Below are 25,091 nucleotides of genomic sequence, written 5' to 3' on the forward strand. Positions count from 1 at the left end.
TGTAGTGAACCTTGGGTAAGAATTGTGGTTCTGGTGCAAGAACAAGATGTGAAAGCATTGACTATGCCATTACGAAAATCATGTACCTAATTATAATGCGATTTTTTTTTTTGCGGTTGTAAAAGACAACTTTTGATTTTTTTTTTTAATTTTTGGAGAGAAAGATATACTTGAAGCCTATTCTCCAAAAACCTGAGTGAATAATTTGCGTACTTTTGCTGAATTCGTATTTTCAGGACTTTGTGAATAACCGGTGTTATTTTTTGCCGACATTTCATCCACTTTGTGCTGAATTCAAAGCCACAAAAAAAAAGGCGTTCGGTGATACGATCCGCTCTCCTACTGTATACATAGTAAACGATTCATAGACATTCACAAAGCACACATCGCGATAGCTAATGTCCTATCTTTTTGGCCCTTTGTATGCGTTTATTGTGTACTTTCTTCTGACGATAAGTGTCCCATGTTTTGCAAAATGGTAAAGTGCTCAACAAAACTAGTCAACAAAAGGAATTCCAATGTTGACATTGATCAAATCCAAAAACGTACGTGAAGGACTTTCCAAGATAGCGGAAGTCATTCAAACTGACTAAACTCTCACTAAACTGACTAAACTCTCCTGTGGACTTACGAACCTTATTGCTATCTGCACCGCGTAGTGCGCCGTGTTTTCATTTCTGTTGTTGTTATCGTACGTATCGAGGGCTGCAAATTATTATGACGTTACACTTCTGAAGATCGTTTTATAACGGATTTTTGACTCGGTGAAAAATCCATCGGAAATACAAAATAAAGATATTACTTTTGACATTTCTGGGCAATGAATCGAACCGCGATATGTCTTTATTTCTTCTTATTGTTGTTGTGTATCAATGAGCTCCTCATATACTTGGCGAGCAACTCTCTTGCACTTCCTCTTCTACAAAATTTCGTGAATAAATTTGGCAAATACAACAGATCACAGTACTGTAGGCTGTCTTACTTGACACCTGACGCTGTTTTACGTAATTTGTGCAAAGTGCAACGTGATTTTGACCTTTTTTTTAGCTTAGCTTTTTTGTTCTAATCTAAGATAGAACTAAGTGTACCTGTATAATCAAACCTTTTGTTGTGGAACTTGCCTTGATTCTTGTTTGTGTGTTGTTTGATATGTGTGTGTGTGTGTGTGTGTTCTTTTTTTTTTTTTGGGGGGGGGGGGTACTATCCATACAAACGATCAAGACGCAGCCTTTTTCAATATTCAATAATTGGTGCAATTTGGTCATACAAGAATGTCGTTAACTCAAATCTTTACTTCACAAAATAAGTGAAGAAGTCGAGGTAAAATTATTATATCTCTCTATGATATATGAATAACTTCAAATTATTGTTGTAACGTTAACCTCAATATCCATCTGTCCCTTCTCTCTCTCTCTCTCTCTCTTTCTGACAGAATCGCTTTGTCTCTCAAACTCTTGTTGTTACTAATACCCTATTGGCGAATTTCATTTCTTCTTTTTTTTTTCTCTCTCTCTCTCTCTTTTTTTTTTTGGGGGGGGGGAGAGAACTATATACTCTAAAGAGGAATTGCTGTACAAGGCTTCGTGCATTGTTTCTTCGTACCTTGCGTCTCGTATGATTTGATGCGAATATAAAAACTGTTAGCTTACATGTTGACGTTGTTGTACAGTACGTTTGCATGGAGTGCATGATTTGATGAATTCCTTTGTTGTGCATGTTTTCAGCTTCGCTTATTATACTTTTCCAACCTTACATGCAACTAAGTGTGCTAATAATCATACTCTTGCTTTGTTTGTATGTGTGCTTTTGAGTCTTGTTTGTCGGTTGTTTATTTGATTTTGTGTTTTTAGGCGAAGAAGAAACTGACGACCTCGATCTATGTATGTATACAATATATATATATATATATATATATATATATATATATATATATATATATATATTATATATATATATATATAGAGAGAGAGAGAGAGTAAGAAATATACGCATATTATATACTTATATACTTATATATATATATATGTATGTATATATACATATATATATATATATATATATATATATATATATATATTATATGCACACATGTTTATTATTATTATTATTATTATTATCGTTATACTGTATGTCATAGATAACTATTTTTGGAACGTCGAGTTCCATTTCCATTCGTCACTTCTCTCTCTCTCTCTCTCTCTCTCTCTGTCTTTCTGGCAATAGTATTCTCTCTTCAAACTGATCTCACTCCACATATACAACCTGTTACTGAATATACATTGCACCTTCTCTCGTCAATATCTCTAGATACTACTAGTATCCTTCAGTAGTTACATACACTTCAGTTTTGCAATCTCACTATAATTGATCAGCTTTGATCTGACATTACACACTCAGCAACGCTGATTAAATTACAAATAAGAAACAGATGAGTATAGTTTATCTCTTTCACTCGTCACTGTGAATAATGCTTTATTTTCAATTCCTCATTCACACGATGACTAGTGATATCCGGAAAAGAATTCACTGCTCTTACATTGACAACTTACATGCATGTAATATGTGGTGATATGACAATTACTTATTCAAATGCGATCGTGGAACTCGCTGTAAAATCATAACAGCGGCTACTTATTGTTGAAGAGCCAAGGAATAATTACACAATGACATAAATAACCCCACATAATCTAAAGTTTGATAAGATACACCATTGAATTCATAAACACGACAATATACCATCGAGATTCAGAATTGCCACTGACAAGTATACATTGTAAGTGTAATGAGCACTACACAAATCCAAAATTCCATAATTTGTCGGACATATGTATGTATACAAAATAAATTACTAGTACAAGTTGATAATAAACTTGCTAGTGGCACAATCACTGGCATATCACTGGTTACTCATGGGGATCGATTTGACCCATAATATCAACCTTTTCTGATAATACAAGAACTTGTGAGCTACATCTCAATAAATTATCACATTGTCATTGATATTTTGTGTATAACCATATCATCAATATGAACGTTTATCTCTTTGTACAGTATTTGATTTTTTTTAATGCTATTAATTACTATTTCGAAGACTTACGGATAATAAATAACCAATCCTTACAATTACGGGAATATCACCATTATTGTAATGTACATACATTGTGTGTACACTGTAAATAGGCAATGTAATATGAGAGATAACTTGGCAGAGAAATTCATGTCTAAAGATTTCACGTTACCCTGGCTAATGACATAATCATTGGTAATTGGGATCGATTTGACAGACAATAACCACCTGGTTTTGTGTACATGCAAATGAGTACAAGTGAGAGTACACGGAACGTTTCTTTTGGGGTGAAGTTCAGACAGATATCGCGATTATACTTCAATACATCTCAGTCTTGGATCGTAAAACCAATAATGTCCATGTAATTACAATGAATCATGCACCTGGAAATGCTTGCCATCTGTGAGCTGTAATTTGAACATGCATATTCTATAAGCAACGGTAGACAGGCCTATACACGACAAGTTCATGACATTGTTTAGAGTTCATGTCATCAGAAGACTCAGTGTTTGTGACCTATGATCGGAAATCTTTTCTGGTGTGGTAGATCTCGAAACACGGGATGCAACACATAGCAAGTCCACATTGTCGGCAGTATGTCCTCGTCTGTCTTCGCCTTCCCCTCCTGCGGTCCGAACACACGTAGCAGTCAGGACGATGTTGTCGATCTTCGAACTCTGCTGGGAAGTGGCGCTCAGTCAGTCTTGCCTCGTTGTCGGCGATGGGAGGTGACGGTGTCCGACGATAGCGAGATGCTCTGTAGCCGTTCAGCAGACCCTCAATCACCCGACATCTGAAGTCGCGCGTGGACATCTTGTGGCCAGCCATGCGAAATGCGATGTAAGCGTTCACGAGAGCTACTTCCATGGTGAAGTGGTAGGTTACGCGGTATCCCTTGATTTTCTTATGAGGGTAGCGGTAGTAGGACATGCGTTGATCCATTTTGTCCACGCCGTTCATGAACCTGTTGTACACGTCAACAGTTGCTGGCTTCTGAATCGTACGGCGACCTCCTTCGGCGTTCTTACTCCGTATCTGCTTCTGTTTGAGATCGTTGCTGCTGACGGTCGACAGCACGTTCACGAGTTTCACGTCATGCCAAGTCACTGCTGACATCTCCCTCCCTTTGGCGAAAAACACGGGATCGTCACCTTTCGCAAGGTGCAGACCACCACGTCGGATCTCTTCTGGAAGTCCTCGTCGGTTGCTCCTCACCGTTCCACAGGCTCCAAGTCCGTTCCGTGACAGATCCTCGTAGAGCTTTACGGAACTATAATAGTTGTCCATCACGATCACGCGATCCGTGTTGTAGAATGGCTCCGTCAGCTGTTTCACCAGGGCTTCAGTGGCGCTGTCCCCATTGTCTTGTCCCTCGGCTCCGACATACTGCCGCCACCGCAGACAAAATCCCGTTTGGGCGTCACAGAGCATCCAGAATTTTATCCCCCATTTCCGTGGTTTGTTTGGGATGTACTGTCTGTAGGAGATTCTTCCTTTGAACGGCGCCAAGCTCTCGTCGATTGACAGGTATCCCCCGGGAAGGAAATGCTCAAGGTACGTCGGCTGGGACATATCGATGAGAGGGCGCGTCTTGTGAAGGGGGTCGAAACCGGGCTGTCCACGGGGCACGAGCTTCTCGTTGTCATTGAAATGTAGGAAGGTGTTCAATAGCTGAAATCGATTCCTGGAAATGACGTCGGCAAACCCAGGAGTCACTAAGATGTCGGAGTTCGTTTCCCAGTACTGAGGCACAGATGGCTTTGACACCAGTCCCATCGCTATTTGAAGTGCGGTGAAAGCGCGTATCTCCTCCTCATCGGTGTCCAGCCATACGCCGAATCGAGAAGCCTCTGGGAGGGGCGCTGGGCAATCGAAGAATTGTTGCGCATACTTGTTCGTTTCATCTGCTATGTGGGCAAAGATGGAAGTCGGATAGAACTTCGTAAAAAAGTCCACTGGCTCCAATCCTTCAGCGTCGAAAAGTAGTCTGGGTTGGTCGTCATACACTCGTCGACTTGACTTGAATCGCTCGTCAGGCTCAAGTCTCCGCCAATCGTGATCGGAGAGTGGTTCAGCATGAGTTGTTGGATGAGGCGCAGGTAGATCATTGAGGTGGTCATCGTCACCTCCATCAGCTTCGTCGCCTGACGAGTCTTCAAACAGTGATTCACCGTGCTCTTCAAACTCCGGGAGAAGACGTGAGGAATCACGTTCTTCTGTGCTTTCACTGCTACGAGATGATTGCGTGTCTTCTTCCCAGTTGTTATCTACAATATCCTCGATTTCGAAGTCAGAGTCCAACATGAAATCACGGACCTCTTCGGCAGTGAACTCACGCCTTCGCCGTTTTCTCGGTGGAGCCATAGAAGCGAGCACACTTTAGCTCATTCAGGAGAGACTGATAGAGTATTTAGAGATTATGAAGCAGTAACGTTGTTGAATCGCAGGAGAGATCGAGATAAATGATGATCACTGGCAATTTCCCCCTTCTTATGTAAGTCAGTGTGATCAGTTCGGGTGATAGAATAGCAGGATTAAAACTATCAACGTTCGATACCTTCGCCAATCACGTATAAGCAAAGGTTATTATAGCTCTAGAATAAAACTATCGTTTGAAAGACCTGAAAAGAAAGAGTACCGCCTATTTCCAAAACCTAGCCCATAATAAAGACGCGGCACGCGTGAATAGATGTTTCATGGCCACCGCCACCTCACCGCGGATACAATAAGAGTGCCTTATTTGCATAGATGAAAGCGCCTACCGAAAGACCGCCTCAAACAAAAGAAGGCCTTGACACCCAACCTTGGTCATGGTCTATTACATTCGAAAAACATGTGTCAGTATTTTGTTGGTCAAACTATGGAAATACATGAAAATATCCTGTCGAAACAAGAATATCGGTCTGTAAACACTCGTAAAATAATTGGGAATGAGTGTTTTGAACTGGCAGTACTTCAATTGCGAATGTCAACCTTACCTTTTCCCTGTTATATTGTACCTTTTCTGCCAGCAGATTCAAACGCGTTAATAATTGTGACAGACTATAATTATCATGCAGTTGATTTTAGTCAGTAAATCTAAGTTTCATCAAATATGTCAACGAACTAAACATTGTAATAAAATGAAGTACATTCATTTCAATAAACCATTACCATGTCGATTTAAAAGACACATGTACATATATATATATATATATATATATATATATATATATATATATATATATATATACACTCATATATACAGAGTGGGAAAAGATAAAGGCATTCATGGACGTACAGATAACTCAACGTACATGTTTCACGTATATACAGTATATACACATTCGTTGAACTACGTTCGTGAATGCCCTTATCTTCTCACCCTGGATGAATAATGAAGTAGCTACTGTACACTTGTTCTGTACAAGGCGCCTTCTCTTTCTCGCTCTGTCTCTCTCATTTCATATATATATATATATATATATATATATATATATATATATATATATAAAGATAAGTAACAAAAATACAATGAATAGTACAATAAAATAAAATGAATTTTGTTATTGTTCTCTCAGTATCAACACTTGAGAAAGGGCGGCGAGACGCTCGAAAATTTGTGTGAAGAAATAAACCGTTGGTGAATACAGCATGAACTTTGTTACAGCTTTGTTACTTATCTTTTTATCTTGCCAACACGTGGGCTACCTTATCAACATATATATATATATATATATATATATATATATATATATTCATATTTTAATACACATATGTGTATCTTTATAATATATATAATTTTGCCTTATTCTGTTCAAATGTATGCAAATTGGTTGCTTTTTTGCGCGCTTTTGTGTTTACGTCCCAAGCCCTTGAAAAAGACTGGTAACTCCGTCGAAAGCTTGGGAGAGTAAAAGGCTATTAGTGAACATTACTGCAACGTCTGCGAGCAGTCTTTCCCCTCACACCTACACATAAATATAATTCAGCACCCACAACGTAGGAGGCCAAGCCCGCTTCACCTTATATGTTGTATATATATATGATTATATATAATGAAACGTTCAGTCCGCGTGTTGGTACCAGTAGGTATAGAAAAGATGAAAAAGTAGAGTGGTAATGCATTTTGACAGTCTTCATCTTCATCATCATTTTTTCTGTCTACATGTATATAGAAATATATATATATATATATATATATATATATATATATATATATATACCAAAATATATGTATCTTACATACAATTATAAATTCAGCAATGTTATAACAACTGCACTTGATAACCTAGGACGGCGCTTCTTCTCTGTCATAATAGTATAGGACAAAATATGTACCATGTAAAGCAGAACATAAAAATGCTTCTCCTTCATGCTTCAGTCAGATTTTTTTTTATCCCGTTTTGCAAAGCTTCTTCAGCATACATAATACCGTGTTGTTGTAGCCTATAAGAAAAGCAATCAGCTTCTGTGAGAAAAAGGAAAGAAAGAACACAGACAAGTTTCAAACGTAAAACTTGCCATTCATCTCTCTCATCTTGACCACACAGTGGTATAAACACGAACTAAAGATTTGCCACGCAAACGCTAAGAGGACGCTAATCAGGCAGATCATTATGTTCTGAACATGCGCGACACAGCCAACAGCCATAATCATTGTCCAACACGGGAGGCTGCGCCGTCTTGATGTTAGCGTCGCCGATCTGAAGAACTCGCTGTTACCACAGATCAGAATTGAAGATCGCGGGTAGTAGAATACCCATTTCCATGAATTTTGGATACTAGAGGTATTCACATGTGCATAAAAAAATCACACTATCGATCGAGATAAATGATGATCACTGGCAATTTCCCCCTTCTTATGTAAGTCAATGTGATCAGTTCGGGTGATAGAATAGCAGGATTAAAACTATCAACGTTCGATACCTTCGCCAATCACGTATAAGCAAAGGTTATTATAGCTCTAGAATAAAACTTTCGTTTGAAAGACCTGAAAAGAAAGAGTGTCGCCTATTTCCAAAACCTAGCCAATAATAAAGGCGCGGCACGCGTGAATAGATGTTTCATGGCCACCGCCACCTCACCGCGAATACAATAAGAGTGCCTTATTTGCATAGATGAAAGCGCCTACCGAAAGACCGCCTCAAACAAAAGAAGGCCTTGATATCCAACCTTGGTCATGGTTTGTTACATTCGAAAAACATGTGTCAGTATTTTGTTGGTCAAACTATGGAAATATATGAACATATCCCGTCGAAACAAGAATATCGGTGTGTAAACACTCGTAAACTAATGGGGAATGAGTGTTTTGAACTGGCAACACCTCAATTGCGAATGTCAACCTTACCTTTTCCCTGTCATAATTATTGTACCTTTTCTGCCAGCAGAATCAAACACGTGAATGATTGTGACAGACTATATTATCGCGCAATTGATTGTGGGCTGTAAATCTAGGTTTCATCAAGTATGTCAACGAACTAAATATTGAAAAGAAATTAAATATTCATTTCAATAAAGCATTGTCATGTCGATTTAAAAGATATACATACATACATAATATGCAGAGTGGGAATAGATAAAGGCATTCATGGACGTATAGATAATTCAACGTACATGTTCCACGTATATACACATTCGTTGAACTACGTTCGTGAATGCCCTTATCTTCTCACCCTGGATGAATAATGAAGTAGCTACTGTACACTTGTTCTGTACAAGGCGCCTTCTCTTTCTCGCTCTGTCTCTCTCATTTCATATATATATATATATATATATATATATATATATATATATATATATATACATATATATATACAGGGTTCATACGCTTCCACATTTTCAAAATTCCCTGACTTTCCATGACTTTCCAGAGCAGAAAATGTAAATTTCCATGACTATTTTACACGATGTACACATCTTATTCTAAAGTGTGTAAAAATACATCATCATAATACTAGGAAGCAAAACACAAAACAAGTGTGTATATTCGGTAATACACACTTATGCTTTGTTCTGAAGGAAGCACCTTAAAGGGGAATTTCCCCCAAACAACAACGTGGATTAGGTGAGTAGAAAACAATTTTAGAAACCCAACAGTAAAATGTGGAGCAAATTTGGATAACCTGTTAACAAGAATTATGCAAAAGTGTGTATGTTGCCCTCTTTGGACAGAACTATGCCAGAATATGTGATATCACAAGAGGACAACTCTCCTTTGAATTTGTACATAGAATTTCACAATTCTAGTTTTTTTCTTGGATATCGATAATGCAGTTGATCAAGTTCAATAATAAATGTACGCACAATTATCTAAGCCTTAACATCCTCAAGTATAAAGGAGAGGGAAGATGATTATTATTTACATTGAAATGATTGTGTTGTCAATATTCTGTGGTAAAATGCTTTAATTCAAATTCTATATCAAAATCAAAGCACTATCTCAATCCAAAAGTAATCATACATTCGTGTTATTAGACAGGGCGCCACACTAACTTCTATTTTTGGTGGCCCGATCCGGCCACCGAAATCATTGATTTCTATTTTTTGGTGGCCCGAAAGTAAAATCTGGTGGCCAAAAAAACCCCAAGAAAAACACAAGAAAAACTAAATCGGTCCTACTAAACATAGAAAAATAAATATTAAGCATTACTGACGTGATACAGGTATACTACCCATGTCTAAAATAAATGAATAGAGTTATCATAAAAGTTGATGCCTATTTACATGTAGGTGGTCAAAACTTACGTTTGAAATGATAAAGTGGGAGCATTTACAGACATTTGTAAACATCCGACACTTGTTTTGGCATTGTAAAGAGCCGAAAGTTACCGTTACTCATTTCTGATTGTGAAAGCAATCATTCAACATTTACTAGTATTTTAACACCTTACGGAGCCGAATGTTACCGTTAATCATTTTCAAAAGTAAAAGCAAACAACTGACATTCATTTTAGCATCTTACGGAGCTGAATGTTATCCTTATTCATTTCCGAACGTGAAAGCAAGCATCCGCTATTTATTCTAGCATCTAACTGAGCCGATTGATACCGTTAATCATTTCCAAATGTAAAAGCAACAATCTGTTATTTATTTGAGCATCGTACGGAGCAGGATATTACCGTTATTCATTTCCAAATTTTAAAGCAAACATCCGACATTTATTTTATTGTCGTACGGAGCCGAATGTTATTGCTGCCCACTTCCGAAAGTGAAATGAATCATCTGACAATTATTTCAGCATCGTACGGAGCCGAATGTTACTGTTTTTCATTTTTGAACGTCAAGGCAGACATCAGACATTTACTTTACCATCAAACGCAGATGAAAGTTACTGTTATTAATTTCGAAGTATAATAGCAAATATCCGACATTCATTTTAGCATCGTATGAAGCAGAATATTACTGCTATTCACTTCCGAACGTAAAAGCAATCATCTGACAGTTATTTTAGCATCTTCCGGAGCCGAATGTTATTGCTATTTACTTTTGAAAGTAAAAGCAAACATCCGACATTTATTTAATCATCGTAGGGAGTTGAATATTATTGTTATTCATTTCCGAACGTGAAAGGGATCATTCGACATTTACTTTAGCATCTTCCGGAGCTGAATTCTATTGCTATTTACTTTCGAACGTAAAAGCAAACATCCGACATTTATTTAATCATCGTACGGAGTTGAATATTATTGTTATTCATTTCCGAACGTCAAAGGGATCATTCGACATTTATTTTAGCATCTTCCGGAACTGAATGTTATTGCTATTTACTTTCGAACATGAAAGCGAACATCCGGCATTTATTTTACCATCGTACGGAGTTGAATATTATTTTAATTCATTTCCGAACGTCAAAGCAAATATCCGACATTTATTTCAGCATCTTCCGGAGCTGAATGTTATTGCTATTTACATTCGAACATTATAAAAGCAAACATCAGACATAATCATTGTACGGAGTTGAATATTATTGTTATTCGTTTCCGAACGTCAAAGGGATCATTCGACATTTACTTTAGCATCTTCCGGAGCTGAATTTCAGTGCAATTTACTTTCGAACGCAAAAGCAAACATCCGGCATTTATTTTATCATCGTACGGAGTTGAATATTATTAGTATTCATTTCCGAACGTCAAAGCAAACATTCGACATTTATTTCAGCATCTTCCGGAGCCGAATGTTATCCTTATCCATTTCCGAACGCAAAATCAAATATCTGACATTAATTTTACCTCCCCATACGGAGCTGAATATTACCGTTATTCATTTCCAAAAGTATAAGCAGACATCCGACGTTTATTTAAGTATCATACGGAGTTGAATATTACCGTTATTAATTTCCAAAATTAAAAGCAAACAACTGACATTCATTTTAGCATCTTACGGAGCTGAATGTTATCCTTATTCATTTCCGAACGTGAAAGCAAGCATCCGCTATTCATTCTAGCATCTAACTGAGCCGATTGATACCGTTAATCATTTCCAAATGTAAAAGCAACAATCTATTATTTATTTTAGCATCGTACGGAGCAGAATATTACCGTTATTCATTTCCAAATTTGAAAGCAAACATCTAACATTTATTTTATTATCGTACGGAGCCGAATGTTATTGCTGTCCACTTCCGAAAGTGAAATGAATCATCTGACAATTATTTCAGCATCGTACGGAGCCGAATGTTACTGTTTTTCATTTTTGAACGTCAAGGCAGACATCAGACAATTACTTTACCATCAAACGCAGCTGAATATTACTGTTATTAATTTCGAAATATAATAGTAAATATCCGACATTTATTTTAGCATCGTATGAAGCAGAATATTACTGCTATTCACTTCCGAACGAAAAAGCAATCATCTGACAGTTATTTTATCATCTTCCGGAGCCGAATGTTATTGCTATTTACTTTTGAAAGTAAAAGCAAACATCCGACATTTATTTAATCATCGTACGGAGTTGAATATTATTGTTATTCATTTCCGAACGTCACAGGGATCATTCGACATTTACTTTAGCATCTTCCGGAGCTGAATGTTATTGCTATTTACTTTCGAACGTAAAAGCAAACATCCGGCATTTATTCTATCATCGTACGGAGTTGAATATTATTAGTATTCATTTCCGAACGTCAAAGCAAACATTCGACATTTATTTCAGCATCTTCCGGAGCCGAATGTTATCCGTATTCATTTCCGAACGCAAAATCAAATATCTGACATTAATTTTAGCTCCCTACGGAGCTGAATATTTCCGTTATTCATTTCCAAAAGTATAAGCAGACATCTGACGTTTATTTAAGTATCATACCGAGTCGAATATTACCGTTATTCATTTCCAAAATTAAAAGCAAACATCTGACATTTATTTTAGCATCTTACGGAGCCGATTGTTACCGCTGTCCATTTCCAAAAGTAAAGGCAATCCTCCAACTTTTTTTTTTTGGTGGCCCGATGTGCGTTTTTTGTGGCCACGGGCTACCGGGCCACCGTTAGGGTGGGATTTCACGGAGCACGCGAACGATTTGCGAATGACGCGAATGGCAAAATCCAGCATTCGCATTTTAGTCTGCAAAAGATCGCCAAACAAACGTGAGGGTTCGGAAGCGTCGTCAATTGTTCGCGAATGTCGTTTTTACTTCGGCGATAATTTCAAAAAAGTTTGAAATTTTTTGCGAACCTTTTCCGCACACTTAGTCGGGATTTGCTCGTGAATTGTTCTCGAAAGTGTCTTTAAAGCTTCGTCATATGCGCAAGACCTTCGCAAGACACGCGCGATGTTCGCAAAATGTTCGTGAAACCCCAAACAGACTCCGAAACTTCGGAGAATGTCTCGCGTATGTTACGCGAAATCTGCGAAGTTTTTCCGATCATTTTACGACGTAATCGCGAACTGTTCGCGTACCTTTTGAGACATTCTCACGAACGTTTAGCGCACGTTTGAGGGATGTATGCCCTGTACGTTTTCTACAAATAAAAATCGTAGTATACATCTAAACATCAAACAATTAAATATTAACAACTATAGTAACGAAAGAAATTAAAGACTAGCAAAGAGAAAGAATATTTGATATACAAAAAAAAAATCGCAGAATACACTTAAAATCAATCTTAAAGGGAAGGTAAACCCCAAGAGCAATGTGGATTGAGTGAAAGCAGCAGCATTAGTAGAACACATCAGTGAAAGTTTGAGGAAAATCGGACAATCGATGCAAAAGTTATGAATTTTTAAAGTTTTTATGTTGGAACTGCTGGATGAGGAGACTACTAGAGGTTATGACGTATGAGTGGACAACAATACCAAGAAAATATAAAGAAAATTCTGCAAAAATCCATTTTTCATGAAAATTACAAATTCCATCAACTTGATATTGACATATGTTAAGGGTAGCAATTATTCTCCCTGCTTTCTGAAAGCGGTTGGTCCATTGCTCTTTCATAATTCTAGAAAAGTGAATTTTTGTTGAATTTCCTTTATATTTTCTTTGTATTGTTGTCCACTCATACGTCATATCCTCTAGTAGTCTCCTCATCCAGCGGTTCCAACACCAAAACTTTAAAAATTCATAACTTTTGCATCAATTGTCCGATTTTCCTCAAACTTTCACTGATGTGTTCTACTAATGTTGCTGTTTTCACTCACTCCACATTGTTCTTTGGGTTTACCTTCCCTTTAAGTATGTAAATTTCATTTGATCTATAGAGATTATGTGTTGGAGGAACTGCAAAAAAAAAAGGAACAAATGCTTTACTAGTGGAGATACGTCCAAGGGGGAAAAAAATGTAGGCAAACACACGATAGAGAAATGAGAGAAAAAGAAAGGAGATATACAGGAAAGAAAAAAAAATCAACTCAAGAAAGCTTTTTGAGTTGATTTTTTTCTTGCTTCCACCTCTCCTTGCTACATTTTCTCCCATGATTATTGAAAATGTTTCGTTGTTCGCATTTCCGTCGCGTGTTCTTCGTGTACGTAACATGCTGTACTTTAGCAATGATACACACGACAATCGCACATACGTCGTGGGAACTTCGCACAAATTGCGCAAGAATAGTTTTCGGCTTCATTGTCGGAAAACATTCGGAGAAAAACTTTTCCGAATGTTGGATTTTGTCATTCGCGTCCTTCGCAAAACGTTCGCGTGCTCCGTGAGGGTGGGATTTCACGGAGCACGCGAACGTTTTGCGAAGGACGCGAATGACAAAATCCAACATTCGGAAAAGTTTTTCTCCGAATGCGTTCCGACAATGAAGCCGAAAACTATTCGTGCGCAATTTGTGCGAAGTTTCCACGACGTTTGTGCGAATGTCGTGTGTATCATTGCTTAAGTACAGCATGTTACGTTCACGAAGAACACGCGACGGAAATGCGAACAACGAAAATTTTTCAATAATCATGGGAGGAAATGTACCCAAGGAGAGGTGGAAGCTGTCTTGAGTTGATTTTTTTTCCTTTCCTCTATTTCTCCTTTCTTTTTCTCTCATTTTTCTATCCTGTGCTTGCCTACATTTTTTTTCCCCTAGGACCTATCTCCACTACAAGTAGTAAAGCATTTGATTTTTTTTTTTAGCAATTCCTCCAACACATAATCTCCATAGTTTAAAGGAAATTTTGCATACTTTAGATTAATATTAAGTGTATTCTGCGATTTTTTTTGTATATCAAACATTTCTTTCTCTTTGCTAGTCTTTAATTTCTTTTGTTACTGTAGTTGTTAATAATTGTTTGATGTTTAGATGTATGCTACGACTTTTATTTGTAGAAAACGTATAGGTAATATATCCCCCAAACGTGCGCTAAACGTTCGCGAGAATATCTCAAAAGGTATGCGAACAGTTTGCGATTACGTCGTAAAATGATCGGAAAAACTTCGCAGATTTCACGTAACATACGCGAGACATTCTCCAAAGTTTCGGAGTCTGTTTGGGGTTTCACGAACATTTTGCGAACATCGCGCGTGTCTTGCGAAGATCTTGCGCATATGACGAGGCTTTAAAGACACTTTCGAGAACAATTCACGAGCAAATCACGACCAAGTGTGTGGAAAAGGTTCGCCAAAAATTTCAAACTTTTTTGAAATTCTCGCCGAAGTAAAAACGACATTCGCGAACAATTGACGACGCTTCCGAACCCTCACGTTCGTTTGGCGATCTTTTGCAGACTAAAATACGAATGCTGGATTTTGCCATTCGCGTCCTTCGCAAATCGTTCGCGTGCTCCGTGAAATCCCACCCTTAGTGTCGAGCCCTGTATTAGATGACTGACGCTTCGATCATGCACGCAATTTAAAATAATGCCAATCACATCATCAGCAGCGCTCATGTCACGTATGTACATATGTGTACACAAAGGCACCACGGCACCTTACATCACTGCCAGTCGATAGTCATACACACAAGTACACGTGCACATGCCCATGAAAGACGCAATTAGACACCAATGTGCGTGGAGTTCGTTACGAAAACGGTCTTAATACGAGAAACCACAAATTTGACAAACTATTCTTCCTTTGTTGATAAGAGAAATCAAATATCATTTTAACAAATATCTTGAAAAAATGATTTTCCCTGACTTTCCAGAAGAAATAGATGGATTCCCTGACTTTCCCTGACTTTTTGCTTCTGGAAAAAGTATTTTGAAATTCCCTGACTTTCCAGAAATTCCATGACGCGTACGAGCCCTGTATATATATAATCAGCAACAAATAGTTTCTTCTCGGAGTCCTAAGAAAGTATAGATTCACTACAGTAGGTCAATATAAACTCCGTTGGAGACGTAAAGTGTCAAATGTATTGACTTGACAAAGCCCTATGGGCGAAAATGCGTCAAATTTACGTCTCCAACGGAGTTTATATTGACCTACTGTTGTGAATATATATATATATGTATATATATATATATATATATATATATATATATATATATACCTTTATATACGATTTTGCCATATTCTGTTCAAATGTATGCAAATTGGTTGCTTTTCTGCTTTTGTGTTTACGTTCCAAGCCCTTGAAAAAGACTGGTAACTCGGTCGAAAGCTTGGGAGAGTAAAAGGCTATTAGTGAACATTACTGCAACATCTGCGAGCAGTCTTTCCCGTCACACCTACACATGAATATAATGCAGCACCCACAACGTAGGAGGCCAAGCCGCTTCACCTTGTATGCTATATATATATAGATTATGATTATGTATTATGAAACTCATAGTCCGCGTGTTGGTACCAGTAAAGAAAAGATAAACAAGTAGAGTGGTACTGCATTTTGACAGTCCAACAGTGCTATTTATTAGCACATTTGGACTTTCAAAATTCATTACCATTCTACTTCTTCATCTTTTCTACCGACATGTATATAGAAGTATATATATATATATATATATATATATATATATATATATATATTGACAGTAATGTTATAACGACTGCGCTTGATAACCTAAGACGGCGCTTCTTCTCTGTCATAATAGTATAGGACAAAATATGTACCATGTAAAGCAGAACATAAAATGCTTCTCCTTCATGCTGCAGTCAGATTTTTTTGTTTATTCCGCTTTGCAAAGCTTCTTCAGGATACATAATACCGTGTTGTTGTAGCCTATAAGAAAAGCAATCAGCTTTTGCGAGAAAAAGGAAAGAAAGAACACAGACAAGTTTCAATCATAAAACTTGCCATTCATCTCTCTCATCTTGACCACACAGTGGTATAAACACGAACTAAAGATTTGCCTCGCAAACGCTAAGAGGACGCTAATCAGGCAGATCATTATGTTCTGAACATGCGCGACACAGCCAACAGCCATGATCATTGTCCAACACGGGAATCTGCGCCGTCTTGATGTTAGCGTCGCCGATCTGAAGAACTCGCTGTTACCACAGATCAGAATTGAAGATCGCGGGTAGTACAATACCCATTTCCGTGAATTTTGGATACTAGAGGTATTCACATGTTCTTAAAAAAAATCAAACTATCATTTTTTAGCTCTGTATTATTCAATTTTTTAAAACAGATTCAAATTCTGTCCATTCCTGTTGCATTACTCCTGTCTCGATACCGGTGGGACGTGGCTGTCGTGATGGGTCCGTACATCATGTATTTCCATAACCATCCTCCATCATGTCTATAGCAACGTGGATTGACTGTATGCATTGTGCCAACGATTTTCGTGTACATTTTTCAAGAAGTGATTATGTCAGTAATGCATCTAATTGTTATCAAAAAAAGAAAATCAACAAGCTGTATACAGGTACTTGAAATACGTGGGGTACCTTGTATGAAGAATGTGGTAATGACAGGGTGTTGAAGGAAGGCCTCTGATTTCGACGGACTGTGAGAAAAAATTGAAAATGATTATCATTAGCGCAGATAGGGTCTTTACCAAGAAAGAAGAGTCAATCAGAGCAACGTACAGAACAGAAACCAAGAATTCAAGAGACCTCCCCTGATGGTAGCATAAGTTGTGAAGATTTTGCATGTTCAAAGGAAGCTTTTGTTCATGAATAAACGCAGTATAAGCATATACAAACTTCGCCTTTTGTGAGAGTTCTTTCGGTCGACTTTCAAATGCAGTGAGCATCGCGGAGCTGCAAGAAAACGATACATGTTTTATGAAGACTAGAAGAGCCCTATGATAGTTATAGTCGAAGCCTGTGAATGAAACTTATATACTAGCGTGACACCTACGCTTTATTGAACATGGTTTGAGTTTTTAGGTCAGTAAAACACGTTTCCAAATTAATCTTTGACAGGAATTACTTCGACTCCCTTTGCCTATAGCATATTTTGCTTCATTTCTGTGCACAACAAAATATGAGTTTCAGTACCACCTGTGTTCTGCATTCATTCCTTGAAACCCTTCAGTTTGTAGCGAAATGAAGCATCATCCTATATGCATCCTACAGCATACGAGTGATTGCATGGGTGTATACGAAACTACAAACGTGAAAAACAGCTCATTCTGTATTTGGCGTGTACATGCATACATTTATTATGTATAATTATTATCATCATTGAGTGTATCTAATTGAACTCATGAATCAGACGGCGAAAACTTCCCCCTTCCTTTGCAGCGATAGTGATTACTATTGACATTGAGATTATCGTAACTTCACAGTCAATTATGCCTAATGTGAATAACAAGTCAACGATCAGAAATGAAGAAGTTGAGGGGCAAGATATAAAGAGAGAGTGAGGGAGAGAATAAGAGAGGGGGAGACAGAGCACATACTTTGATTTATGCAAAGGCACGATCAGTGATCGAAATCATAAAAATTGATAAAGAAAAGTATGAATAATGAAGCTAGCATTCTACGCTACACCGGGACGACTGAACTTCGACAGTATAGAGTGTAAATACTGTTTCTGCTAGAGAAAAAGATGACACTCTGAGTTACAAGACGTGTAGTGAACAGAATTAGCAGCAATAAGAAAAGCGCCTCAGATCTTCCGACAGAAGATAGCTGTATTGACTATACTGCTGAATAACGTAAACTAATCACGAGCGATTAGCGAGTAAGGAGACGTAATTTCAAAAGAGAGATAATGACATCAAAAAAGCCCACATTAGCAGAGTTTCTAAAGGTTGTCTTTATGTTTGTAGTTTCTTTTCGTTGTTCGTTTGTTTGATTGATTGACATCTTGTTTCTTTGCTTGATATTTTGTTGCCCCGGCGGCTCAATCCCACTTACCAGCATTGCCTTCTTCTTTAGCTGCTACACGGGTACGATGATTTTTGAAGTCCTTTGATTCTCTCTTTCTATCATTTTGCATCATGGTAATTTTGTTGGAAAGATTTTAGTTTTTACTGCACCTCAAATGTTTTCCCTCATGTTTTTTTTTTTTACCTCAAATAACGTGATCATACTAATCATATAATGTTTAACAATTTTATATATATTTTCTTTTTTTTTTCAAAACATAAGGATGCGTGCTTGACTTGATCATATTCTTTGATGTGTGGATGCATGACTTTCGCGACGGATGAGTGCTAGACTTTACATTCTGATTTTGCAGTTTTCTCCGATATTACTAAGGTTGTGAGACGTTAGCGGTTAAAATGTCGGGAAATGAATCTGCCGTCATGCGAAGGTCCAGCATCAAAACACTTTTCCGAAGTGAAGTACAATTTCTGGGATACCTCTAATATCGCTGATATTCTGTTTGTAAGTGTTACCCAACACCCAATGTACCGATCACGTCAAAAAGCAAAGTAATAGATTTTTTCACATGGTCATAATATTGGTGCGATACGAAAATGAAACTCACTAAGCTCCAAAATAATTTCAGTAAACAATGATATTGTTACCGATCAAAATCTTTTGAAATATTCAGAAATACGCAAACCAAAAATCACTCTCTCCCTTTCTTTACGCCTCCCCCCCCCCCCCCCCCCCCCCCCGAATCACCGCACTGCAGTGCACGCAAATGAACTATCAGTAACCTTTGTTTATTTCATATGGATGTGTAGTTCTTGGTCTGTGTGCCATTATGTCCTTCATTTTGAAATAGACTAATTAGTTTGAGAATTTCATATTCCTACAAAACGATGTTCGCATACAGTTCGCGGGAATATTAGACCTAGATGAGGGTCTGATTGCTCTTCAAAATCTGGTGAACGTTTCAGAATGAGGATTATGTAGATATGTGTAGTGCTATATTTTCAAATTCCACTTTGTTCCACGTATCTGGTTTCAACCAGCGCTAGGCGCAACAAGCACGTGGCTTCAACTGCAGGTTTCAGCGGCTGTCCTCGTGGTGCTGTGAGTAAATCGCTTGTTGTGAGCCAAACACGCGTCGTTGTTATGAAGTTACTAAGGTTACACTTTAGTCATGCCGCGATCGCTTTGGTGGTGGGTAGCTACGCAAAACAAGGAACTGACCATTGATCGATTACTCGTAGACTTTTGATGAAATAATAAGGAAGGCATGCGCCGCATTGTCAATAAGATATTTTTTGGTCCGACAGTGTAGCACATTGTTCAAGGCATCCTCGGATTATCTCCGCCTGTGACTATGGGCTCGCACGCGAACGAGCCCCTCACCGACAAAGGACTGCCGATTTCAATAGGGCACGCTCGCCCCTCACACTAACAAAAGAGGGATTACTGTTGGCACTTCCTGCTCAAATGGATAAAAGAGTGGAAAGACTCTCCTCCAAGACCCGGGACAATTACCTTTACTCTCAAAGAGGAACCGGGACTAAATAACCAAAGTTTGGGAATGAACTACTCGGTCAAAAAAGTAAATTGCATGGGCAAAACAAACTGCGAATATCTTTGAAAGTATACGACTCTAGTTGACAAATGTGGTATCATTCGAAAGAAAAAATGTATATCTAAAACTTTGTCACAGAGTCAAACACACGTTCTATTGAAGAAAATTCACAATTAATTCTTCCTTTTCATGCTACCCAAAATTTCTTAATAATTTTTTTATGATATGATTTCTTTCAGCAATATTTCAAATTAGGATAAATATTACTGCAAACTGACGACATGGCACGAAAGAATTACCATTTCTCCACATTTTTTGTGCAGACAACATTTCAAAACAAGCAGTAATTACAGAGATATGACAGTTTGAAATTACCCTGTCTATCCAGATTCGGAGCTTCCGAGCACTGGCTAAAAATCTCTGGCACGTTAGGGGTTTTGGGCCTGGCACATTAAGAGTTAATCAAGGATAACATACTCCAAGAAGGAGCCATATCGCAAAGCAAGGTAATACCCATTCTGCATTCAAGCTTAGTCTTACCGAGCACACCATACTCCGAGAGGGAACTATTGCAGACGGTGTAGAGGGCCTGGTCTGGGTAGAGATTGTTGAGGGGTTGGTAGACATTCATGTCCTTGTTCTGGTCATGAAGGATGTGATGACGATGGCTGCAGACCAAAGATTCAAGTCATTAAAGGTGCATCTCATGGTGCTACTTAGACATTTGTAGGAATGTTAATCATTCACAGAAAGAGAATGGATTGAAAGTTAGAAACAGCCTGCTTTGTTCAGCTTGTAAAAGACTATCATATGTATACATGTAGATTGTCTATGTATTGGTTCTAGTTGTTTACAAGTTGTATTTTATTATTTCATGCATTATCTTAATTTAATCTTTTTTATGTTTGTTTTCTCTTTTAATTTTTCTCATGTTTGTACTCCCGTACACTATGTTAACTTTTACATCTTGGTGTCACACATAATCTACTCAAATTGTATTCATATTCATATTCATATTCATATTCCATGTTTGTTTGTACTCTCATACCCTGAGAGTGGGTCAAAAGAGTCAATAAAATTATACAATTATACAATTATACAATTCTACTAAAAACTTCACTCATTTCAATTGCAAACACTTCTAGATAAACATGATATGCATCCGTAATGTTGAAATCAGTAATTCTACATTAAGAACTGTCAACTCAACTTGCTCAGTTAAAATGTCTACAAATATCACTAGAATATATGATGGATACATATGCAAAGCATGTTTACTGCTTATACTCAACTCCCAATATGTCTACCACAATATCTGTGGATCATTCCGTACCTGAAAGTTCCTCTCTCGACGTCTTGACCACTCAGCCGGACATGGATCCCTTCCTTGAGGAGAGAGCCAAAGGCCAGAGCCTCCCCCAGTGCCCAGTCAATGGTGCGATTCTTGACCATCTCCATGCGGGAACGCAGCACACGCTTCAAACCTACATGTGGGTCAGATGTGACACTAACTCATGACATCTAAGCCTTGCATTCTATTCATATACAAATCTTGATTTTACATAATAACACCCATTTCTCCAGGAAGAGAAATGCTTTTAATATCAATGAAGGTATTTGTCTTCACACTGATATTTGAACCATGAAGCTAAATACACACCTGATGCTCACAGTACCTGTTTTACAATACGTTTTGCACCCAATATCCTACACATGCAAAAACACTTTTCACAGCAACTTCTGCCAATTAGCGACCAATCTATCATCAATTATTCCATTGCACACAGAAATAAGTCTTTCTTTTTGATGCTCTATTATACACCTCTATTTGGTTTGTAGGAATTTCAGAATTTTCTTGTAAAGATGTAACATTGATAATTACTCCTATATAATGTTTTAAAATTTCTATGAGAACTTCCAAATAATAACTTGCTGTACAATATATGAGCATATGATACAGTTCATTAAGATCAGGCCACAGCTTCCGGCCTCCATCAAAATCAAGCAATAGCTCAAGATGAATGTCTACAACTTTTTTTTCCCCCTCTCTTGTCAAATGCAGCTATACCAATTCCCTACTTTTTTCCTGCACAAGATTATGAACACAATGTTTCACAAAATTTGTGATCTGTGCTGTAAAATCATTGCTCTATGGACATATCATATGACATTTCTGTTTCATCATCTAGTAGAAACTGTCTCTTTTCACGTTTACTGGTTCGGAAAATGCAGAAATCTAATTTTGAAGTCCACTCGGCTATGACCAGCTTGGTCACTTTAATACTGACCTCCATGCAGAGTGAGGTCATCTGGGTTCGTGCTGAACTTCTCCCCGATGTATTTCAGAGTCTCCTCGTCAACTCCAGTTGATGGATACTGCAGCGGGATCTCCTTGTTGAAGAACCCTACAGAGTATAATCAGACAGCGGCCCACAAATATGAGAAGATTGCTCAATTCAAACTTCCTTCACAAACTTTTTTTAGCCTGATGCACTTTTCATTCTCCTGTGGTCATGTTTTACATCTGAATAGCTTGGTAAAACTTGACCTAAAGGTGCCACAACATGTATTTACCCTGCCTACATATCTTCCACATATCCCCATATATTGTTGTTAAGTTATACACGGAAAAAGAAAAAGAGAACACTTTAAATTCATCAAACTTTCTGAATGAAAAAACCAAACTATAAATATAAGTAAAGTAAGAACGGCCTCAAATATTTTTAAAAAATATATTGTCCACATAACACATACAAACAAAATGGCAAACTTAACCCTAACTAGGCCGGGGGGGGGGCCTCCGAGGCCCCCCCCTCGACGTTCCGCGCGATGTATCGCAATCGCAAAAAGCTATCGCCGCGACGTTTCATGACTTTTTTCTTTCAAGTCTCCCGCATCTTTTGACACCAAATTTGCGACGCCCGGGCGCGTGGTTCCGAAGTTACGCATAAATATGTACATGCATGTCAGACCAAAAATAGCTCAAAAACGTGAATTCGTGTACAATTTCTATGCAAACTGTGCTTGCAGGCAAATTTCATAAAAGCACGATTATTTTGGTGTTTTATTGATTAAAATCAATGAATAACATATTTTCTTGTTCGGAGCAATGTCGCGAACAAATTCCATCAAAAAAACAAAGAAAAACATAAAGTAGAAAAAACAAAGAAATACATAAGAAATTCAAAAAAACAATAAAATACTTAAGAATTTTTTCTGATATCACAAATTTTTTTACTACATTTGCTAAGGACACTAAAAAGAATACTTACACAAAAAATGTGCCTGTTTTGAGCTTTATTTTGTGATTTATACCAAATAGTCTGATTTCATGCATCATTATGCATAAATTAGCATAATTTAGCATAAATGATATCTTTTTTAAAAATTAACTTCATGGTATTTTAGATTACATCATAGGCAATGTGTGTGCCAATTTTCGTCGCGATCGCGCGGTCGACGGCCGAGATCTGGAGGGGGGGCCTGGGAGGCCCCCCCCCCCCCCCCCCCGGCTCTATCAACTACCTAAATAGCCCGGCCTAGTTAGGGTTAAACTTGGGGTGGTATTCTGAAAATCTTCCTAAGTTTCTTCCTAAGTTTCTTCCTAAGTCAGAAACTTAGGAAGTGCCTAGGAAAGACAAAATTGGTATTCTGAAATTTCTTCCTAGGCACTTCTTAATGCAAATTAGGCCATCCTTATTCCCGCCCACGTCCTTTCCTAAGCCAATACGAAATGCCGTATCATAAGGAACTAACCGATGTCTGCCAATGACAATCGCATATTACTATGACGTAGGGTCAAATACACAAGGGCGCGGCATGTCCCCTTTCTCACGCTCATTTCGCGCATCAAAGTACATGTGCGCGCAATGACTGACAAGCGCGCCTATCACGATGCTTGCAGTTTGCTATTCTTAACAACGTACTTAGGACAGGGGTGGAGCTTTCCTAAATATTTTCCTAAAATTCTTTCCTAAGTGCATTCTAGAATACCAACTTCTTCCTAAGTCAGAAATTTGCATATTCCCGCCCCCTTCCTAAGTTTCTTCCTAAGTCTACTTAGGAAGAAACTTAGGAAGATTTTCAGAATACCACTTAGGAAAAAATCCTGACTTTCAAAAGTAGGAAGAAATTTCTTCCTAGGAAGGATTTCAGAATACCACCCTTGGTGCTTACACTGTTTGCATAGGTAGACTCATAATGTTGTATTCTCATCTGATCTATGCATTGTTTATCCTTTGAACTACTTTGCAATTGCTATTGGCCTATTTTTAAATTTCAAGCATGACCATCACATATATGGTAAGTCAAATGAAACTTATCACTAGGAAACAGCATTGCCCCTCATCAGTCCCATGATAACCATGTGACCTAGTCACATGGTGCACATACCATGCCAGGGTGAATCCAGCCAATCAGCATTGCGGATTTCTGTCATCTTCTTGGCATTCTGGTAGGCATCTTCGCAGATCTTGTCGTATACAATCTGCTCCTCCTGTTTGCAGAAGACAGGAAGAGAAATAACATGATTATATGACATAGTGTATGTAGTGATGATGTGTTGTAAAGTGTTCTGAGCACCACAATATGGTTGACAGCCACTACATAAAAAGTAACTACAATCACCATCATCCTTCTCAGCCTCATAACTCTACCTCTACCATCACTAAACCAAGGGACATTCATCAACAACTGATGCCATTAAAGGTTAAACAGGTTTTAAAAAAAAAAAAAAAATATATATATATATATATATATACACACCACACAGGGACTTAGCAGTTTTGGAAACATATGTCCTAACTGTAGACATTATGAATATCTATCTATTCACAATGTA

General features: G+C 37.8%; 1 protein-coding gene across 1 annotated transcript in view; it reads right to left on the bottom strand.

Moving 5' to 3' along the window:
- LOC139739332 (2-oxoglutarate dehydrogenase complex component E1-like) overlaps positions 1-25,091 on the bottom strand; it is a 97,243-nt gene that overhangs the window by 8,159 nt on the left and 63,993 nt on the right. Inside the window, exons 12-15 of the mRNA XM_071649951.1 lie at positions 24,644-24,746; positions 22,540-22,656; positions 21,585-21,735; positions 20,792-20,919 (exon numbers count right to left, since the gene is read on the bottom strand). Of these exons, the coding sequence (XP_071506052.1) occupies positions 20,792-20,919; positions 21,585-21,735; positions 22,540-22,656; positions 24,644-24,746 (499 nt within the window). The remainder of the gene's footprint in view (positions 1-20,791; positions 20,920-21,584; positions 21,736-22,539; positions 22,657-24,643; positions 24,747-25,091) is intronic.

This window comes from Diadema antillarum, unplaced genomic scaffold (assembly GCF_040938485.1).
Source record: "Diadema antillarum isolate AM-2024a unplaced genomic scaffold, OU_Dant_1.0 scf00000029, whole genome shotgun sequence".
Classification (NCBI taxonomy): Eukaryota; Metazoa; Echinodermata; class Echinoidea; order Diadematoida; family Diadematidae; genus Diadema; species Diadema antillarum.